The sequence below is a fragment of the Berghia stephanieae genome, chromosome 3 (genome assembly GCF_034508935.2).
Source record: "Berghia stephanieae isolate SIO BIC M18660-M18661 chromosome 3, UCSD_Bste_1.3, whole genome shotgun sequence".
Lineage (NCBI taxonomy): Eukaryota > Metazoa > Mollusca > Gastropoda > Nudibranchia > Aeolidiidae > Berghia > Berghia stephanieae.
This window is the reverse complement of record NC_088362.1, coordinates 28,089,758-28,096,636: the sequence shown is the minus strand read 5'-3', so window position 1 is coordinate 28,096,636 and position 6,879 is coordinate 28,089,758. Positions and strand designations below refer to the sequence as shown.

General features: G+C 34.7%; 2 protein-coding genes across 2 annotated transcripts in view; one reads left to right on the top strand and one right to left on the bottom strand.

Annotated features, from left to right (window-relative positions):
- Window positions 1-32, bottom strand: part of LOC144967480 (mitogen-activated protein kinase 1-like) — a 66,653-nt gene extending 66,621 nt beyond the window's left edge. The window contains exon 1 of the mRNA XM_078904786.1: window positions 1-32. This exon is cut by the window's left edge and continues 25 nt beyond it. The gene's annotated coding sequence lies outside the window, so the exon portion shown is untranslated.
- Window positions 33-3,397: 3,365 nt separating this feature from the next.
- LOC144969192 (uncharacterized) lies at window positions 3,398-6,758 on the top strand. The gene is made up of 3 exons (XM_078908304.1): window positions 3,398-3,686; window positions 4,535-4,639; window positions 6,195-6,758. The coding sequence occupies exons 1-3, from the start codon at window positions 3,480-3,482 to the stop codon at window positions 6,756-6,758; spliced, it is 876 nt and encodes a 291-aa protein (XP_078764430.1). The 5' UTR covers window positions 3,398-3,479.
- The last annotated feature ends 121 nt before the right edge of the window (window positions 6,759-6,879 follow it).

The window sequence follows — 6,879 nt, the reverse complement described above, 5'->3', positions numbered from 1 at the left end:
ATTGCTCAACCACATATTTATGAAAATTGACCGACATTTCAATTGCAGTAGGAATTTTACACATTGCGCAATATTGATTGTAAAATTTTCTACACGACAAAAATGATTAAATATCGATATTGGTAGCCTGGTAAACATTATTTTTTTTTACCATACAATTATTGACGTTATCTCGATTTGTTGACCCAAGTCTAAGTGCACTCATCGGTGCACGTCAGTTTCTACGTTTATTACTATTATTATCATTATTATCATTATTATTATTATTATTATTATTATTATTATTATTATTATTATTATTATTATTATTATTATTATTATTATTATTATTATTATTATTATTATTATTATTATTATTTATTATTATTATTACTCTTCTTCTTCTTCTTCTTCTTCTTCTTCTTCTTCTTCTTCTTCTTCTTCTTCTTCTTCTTCTTCTTCTTATTATTATTATTATTATTATTATTATTATTATTATTATTATTATTATTACCATAATATTATTATTATTATTATTATTATTATTATTATTATTATTATTATTATTATTATTATTATTATTATTATTATTATTATTATTACAACTGTAGTAGTTGTAGTAATTCTTGTTGTTGTTGTTGTTGCTCTAGTAGTAGTAGTAGTAGTAGTAGTAGTAGTAGTAGTAGTAGTAGTAGTAGTAGAAGTAGTAGTAGTAGTAGTAGTTGTAGTAGTAGTAGTAGTAGTAGTAGTTGTTGCTGTTGTGCTTGTGACAGTACCTATAGGTATAAAAATCCGAAGTTTCTGATTTAGTTTGTTGCTGCATGGGCAGGAATAATAACAGCAGCAGCAACAGTAACAGGTAAGTGTAGTTGGGGACAATCATTATGGATTCTGTTTTGATTCTACTGATATTTCTAGCTTCAACACTGACGTAATAGTCACTATGTTGTTTACTATAATATTTATTGTAGTAATGCAGAATCACATGTTATAAAAATGGTACACAGTTGGGAATTTCCATATTATGTTACACACTACCTCAAAACGGTGTCATGTTGATTTATGGTTTTGATGCAAAAAATGACATTCAACGACACTAATTTGAAACATGTGTTTAATTTTCATGATGAATTAGATGTGATGTAATTTGCGAAAAGCTAAAATTGGATATATCTGATCATTTTAATATATGATTCACTTTTCAGCATCTGGTTCAACTCGAAACAATACCGGATTGATGCGATGTGTTACTTATGTCTAGAATCTGTCAATATGTTCGCCTGTTATGATTGTCACAAGGGGCGTGTGATTTGCACAGCTCTCTTCGCTTTGCCTTTTTTATTTCATCCAAAGAAATCGATTCTTCAACTATTTCAAGCTGATTATAGACAAAAGGTAATAATTATATCTTTATTTTAACCAGTTAACTGCCGCATTCTGGAAAAACACGTATTTAAAAATTTGGCCAGAAAACTCATCCTCCAAATATCGATCGATTTTATGACTCTCATCTTGATAAAAAAAACAAAACAAAAAAAAAAAAAAAAAAACAAAAAAACAAACAAACAAAACAACAACTCTCAAACAGGGGCCTTCGTGAAGTCCCAGGTTAGAGAATTTTTGCCAGGATTAAGGTCACTTAAATCGATCGATATTTGAAGGTCGAAATTTCTGGCCAAATTTTTAAATACAAATTTAATTGGTTATTATTCCGTTTCAAACTGTTAGAAGGCATCTTGCTTTTTATTCGCCATAAATCCAGTAAATAGCATTTCTATCTTAACACATTACGAAAGCTCTTTGTGTAGAAGCTTTGTGCGGCTATGTGGTCTAGTGGAATGACACTCGCTTTCGGATCGGAGGGTCCTGGGTTCGAGCCACGCGCTCAGCGCATAGTTGAGTCCTTGGAAAAGGCTCTTAACTCACATTCTCTCACTGTACTCAGGTGTAAAATGAGTACCTGGCCGTTAACAGCGTTGTCTTTGTCCGAAAAAAAATTGTAATATCGCCTAACAGGCGGCATGTCCCGTCCTACATGTTAAATGTTGCTGTTGACGAGGGACCCCTTGTAAAGCGCTTTGAGCATATTTAGTGGATATTGCGCTATATAAAGCTCAGAGAATAACACACAGATATGCATATGGACTGAATTGAATCAGGGCGACTTATTTGCAGGTCTGATAACCCAATTCCTTATGGGCTCATTGTTGTATTGGAAATCTCAAAGAATGACCCACAAAATATTGTCCATACAACAATGTTAAAATAGGCCCTAAAGCGAATTCGGATGTCAGACCTGTATAATATGTACATGTGGAATTGGGGAAATGGAGGAATTTTCTTATTAATTCCTTCCATAAATGTTATATTACAAAAAAAAAAAAGCCTACAGAGTAATATGGCCCATGGCTTCAATAGCGACGACGGAAATAGCGTCATCATCATCATCATCATCATCATAATCATCATCATCATCATCATCATCATCATCATCATCATCATCATCATCATCGTCGTCGTCGTCGTCTTCATCATCAATCACATGATCCATGCTACCATAATTATCATTATGGATATTATGATTACCACCATCGCCACAAGAAAAAAAAATACGCGAGGGTTCACACAACGCAATATTCCCTTAATTTGCTCAAAACGCTTTACAATGGTTCTTCCTCATCATCATCAGCATCATCATCATCATCATCATCATCATCATCATCATCATCATCATCATCATCAGCATCATCATCATCATCATCACCACCACCATTATCATCATCATCATCATCAGCATCATCACCACCACCACCATCATCATCATCATCATCATCATCATCATCATCACCACCACCACCATCAACATCATCATCATCATCATCATCATCATCATCATCATCATCAGCATCATCATCATCATCAGCATCATCATCATCATCATCAGTCACATGATCCATGCTACCATAATTATCATTATGGATATTATGATTACCACCATCGCCACACAACGCAATATTCCCTTAATTTGCTCAAAACGCTTTACAATGGTTCATCATCATCATCATCATCATCATCATCATCATCATCATCATCATCATCATCATCATCATCATCATCGTCGTTGTCATCATCATCATCATCAGGCACATGATCCATGCTACCATAACGCTTCATAATGGTCCTTTAGCCAACAGCAACTCTTCCTGAAACTTACAGCATGTACGTTTATTATGATTTATAATCAATAGAGGCAACGCTCTAATGAACAATGTACCTACTCATTTTACACCTGCGTATGGTGAGAAAATTGAGTAAAGAGTCGTTTACCAAAGAGTCAGCTTTGCGCAGAGATATGACTTTAAGGTCAATGGCTTTGCGCAACCTATAGATAGACTCGAATCATAGCCCTACTATTGAGAGTATGCGGTAAATGACTAGGGGAGTTAATTTTGACATTTTACACGGTTCAGTCCCTTGATGGAAGTGGAGATTTCTTCAAAATGGCGACCAATGCAAACATGGCAATGGACCCTGTTTCGAAAAAACGATACAAGGAAAAAATTGAAAGCGTGAATGGGATTGATCCCTATTACATACAATCGGAAAAATGGTCAAAGGATATCAAGATGTATCCTCCAATCACGTACCATCATATTTTTACTTATCTGGTGTTACGAGAAAGTTTCTGCACAAGTGAGGATTTCGGGGTAAGTAAAGTTTGCATCTCATCTCATAACCCACATGGGATTCGCCTTTTCTTTTTTTTTTTTTAATGTAGACGTTTTGATGGTTTAAAAAAATATGATAATAACTCAATAGTCTTAGAAGTTTTAAGATGTGTATATGGTTTTTTTATATTTTGAATATTTTATTGATGTTTGAGTTGTCAGTATCCTTCGATTCTCACTCAGAAGAGCCAGATTCCAAGTCCAAGTCCAACCAATTTTCTCAGTTCAACTTGTTTTTTTTTTCCAGGCAATTTTTTTTTCTTCTATTTCTGTGTGGACATGAAGAATCTCAGTCTCTTGATCATTTTTTTTTTCATATGATGATATTGAATGTTTATATTTATAGTCTTATGTTCATGTTCATCATAACATAAGAATCGTCGTACTGATGGTCTTGTACTTCTGCTTCTTTGTTTCACAATAAATTGAAACTTGTAACTAATGATACTCTATGGTGTATGTGTAAGTGTGTGTGTGTGTGTGAGTGTGTGTGTGTGTGTGTGTGTGTGTGTGAGAGAGAGAGAGAGAGAGAGAGAGAGAGAGAGAGAGAGAGAGAGAGGTCGCCAAAATTAATTAAAACCCTCAAACTCAAACGTGTTTATTTTAGAGTATTAGAGTCTGAGCTCCTTTTCCCCCTCTTGTCAGTAAAGTCAGTTGCTCCAAAATTTGATTAATAATTGCATTGTTTGATGTTCTTTTTATTAAGTGGTGAGGTTATTACTTTTACTTTTTTTAAACTTAAAACTTAAAATTACCTATTCTTATTGAGTTTGTCAAAGTAAGGCTAAGTTTGTTGATCTGACTTCATTTATTTTTCAATTTTTCAGGCACTAAAGGGCCTTGCTGCTTTTAACCAAGCATACAATGGATGGGTTAAAGAGCTGCTGGTTTTCCAACCTCCTGGATGTGACAATAAAATTGTGAAAGCAAAGGTAAATTCCTACAAATGATTTAATCACATTGATTGATGATTTTGATTCAAATTCATAGACGGAGAGTGAAAGGATACATACGAAAAAAAAAGAGGAGGGTGGCAGTCTCATTATGGGAGCATATGTAGCAGTTCAATAGGCTATCCAATATTAAATTTCACAGTGGACCATTTTTGCAAAGGGATGCAAGGTTCCTTAACCAATTTTGACTAGTTTTTAAAAAGAAATGAGGACAAAGGTCTCCATGCTCAAAATCATGAGTGAAGCACTTTGGTGAAAGCTATAACTATAAGCTAGTATCGCAGAGGATTGCCATTTGAAGCCGCAATTTTATTACAAAAAACTGTAAATTTTATCACTTTTGCCGTAAAATTAGTCATTTTTGTATGTTGAGTTAACTGTTGGGATTCGGATAACATTATGTATCTTAATACAGATCATGTCGTCTTAAAGCATGGTCATCAGGAGGAGGCTTGGGCTTGCTTAAGTTCGAAGTAAACATAGACCAAAGATTTCCATGAAATACATTTCACAGATATTTCCTTTCATTAGTGAGTCGTAGCGGGTGGTTGGATGGGAGCATCACCCTTGAATCATATACCTATGATGTTCGCATGGGTGTACGATCCGATAGTGATGTCGTTTCTTCTTCTCGTTACTAGCCTATCCTGCTTCTTTGGTTTGTGATTGTATTTTTGACAGGGGATTTTTTTTTCTTTCTGTAAATCTTCTGCCTGTTTGTTCTTGGTTATTTATAGTTTAGCTTATGATATCTTTAGGTTATGATTTTGATTTACATTTGTACTATTTTTGTTAGATTGCTTGTTTTTTTGTTTCAGCGGTCTCTCATATAACCTCAATTGTGTTGGAAGAGACCTAAAGCAACAAACAAAAAAAAAAATGAGTCGTAATGTCGCAACACCACCCGATAATGCGGCTGTTGTAGTGGTATATGTTTGGGTTGGGTTTTTTTGTGGCTTTTTTTTTTTAATGTATTTTTTGTTTTTTAAATTTTATATTTATTTTTGTAATTCATGATGGTATAAATTGAATAAAAACACTCAATTTGAAAGGGGAAAAAAGGGAGTCATTTATCATAATGAAGAATCCTGGTGTTGAAGAGGTCTGTCTTATTTTGGTGTGATGAATTCAGTAATTGAGCTTCGTTTGCGATGTGAAACAATGCTCTGTTGCACAATCCTTGTGACTGTCTTGAATATAATATAGTTATATTTTATTATAATTTCTGTTTGTGTGTGTGTGTGTGCGCGCACGTTAATGCATAATTTATATTGGCAATTGTCTAAAAATAAACTTTTGGATTGATTGAAATTGATGATATGATGGCACAATTTGTTTTTGTGCAAGTTGTCATTGCTTCAATACCTCAATGGGTCTGAGTTCAATCAAAATGTACCAAAAGGGTGCAATTTTTTAAATCGTTTCCATACAGCCTTTCAATGGAGGAGGGGGGGGGGGGGACTATATAAAGAATCGTAAGTGTATGAACAGTGTGAAATCTTTTCTGATTTTATGTTTCCTTCCTTTATTTCAGGTTCTTCATTCAATGAGACTAAGCGAAAAGCCGGTGGAGGCATGGGCGATTGTGTCTGATGATGGACGTGTATGCTCGGCTCATTGCACATGTGTTGCAGGATTAGGAGAAGTTTGCACTCATGTTGCAACCATTCTCTTCTTCATCGAAGCCACAAACAGAGTAGCAGAGAAGGAAACCGTGACAGGTCGCCCAGCTTACTGGAAACCTCCATGTGGCCAACAGAATTGTGCAGAGAGTTTGAGGGCAGTTGACATAAATTTCACTGGAGCCCAGTCTCAAAGGAAAATACTTCTGAATGAAGAAAAGGTCAAAACCCCCCATCCAAAACCAAAATGTGTTGAACCCTCATCAGCCGTGAAGGAGACCTTCCTTAAAAAATTATCAACCTTATCTTCAAAGAGTGTTGTATTATCTGTTGTGAAGGAGCATCAGACTCCTTTCATTCCTTCGACCAAAATGCCTGTATTTTTTCGATCATTTATAAATGAAGAATTTATTGATCGTTCGTATGATGATATCCTTCAATATTGTGATAGTTTAGATTTTTCTTTGCTCCCCTGAGCAATCATTATTTGCGGAAAAGGAGACTCGTGTGCAAAACAAATCAAATGTGTGGCATAGGCTTCGGGAGGGGAGGATTACGGCCTCAAAGTTTTATTCTGTATGTCGCACGAACATTTCC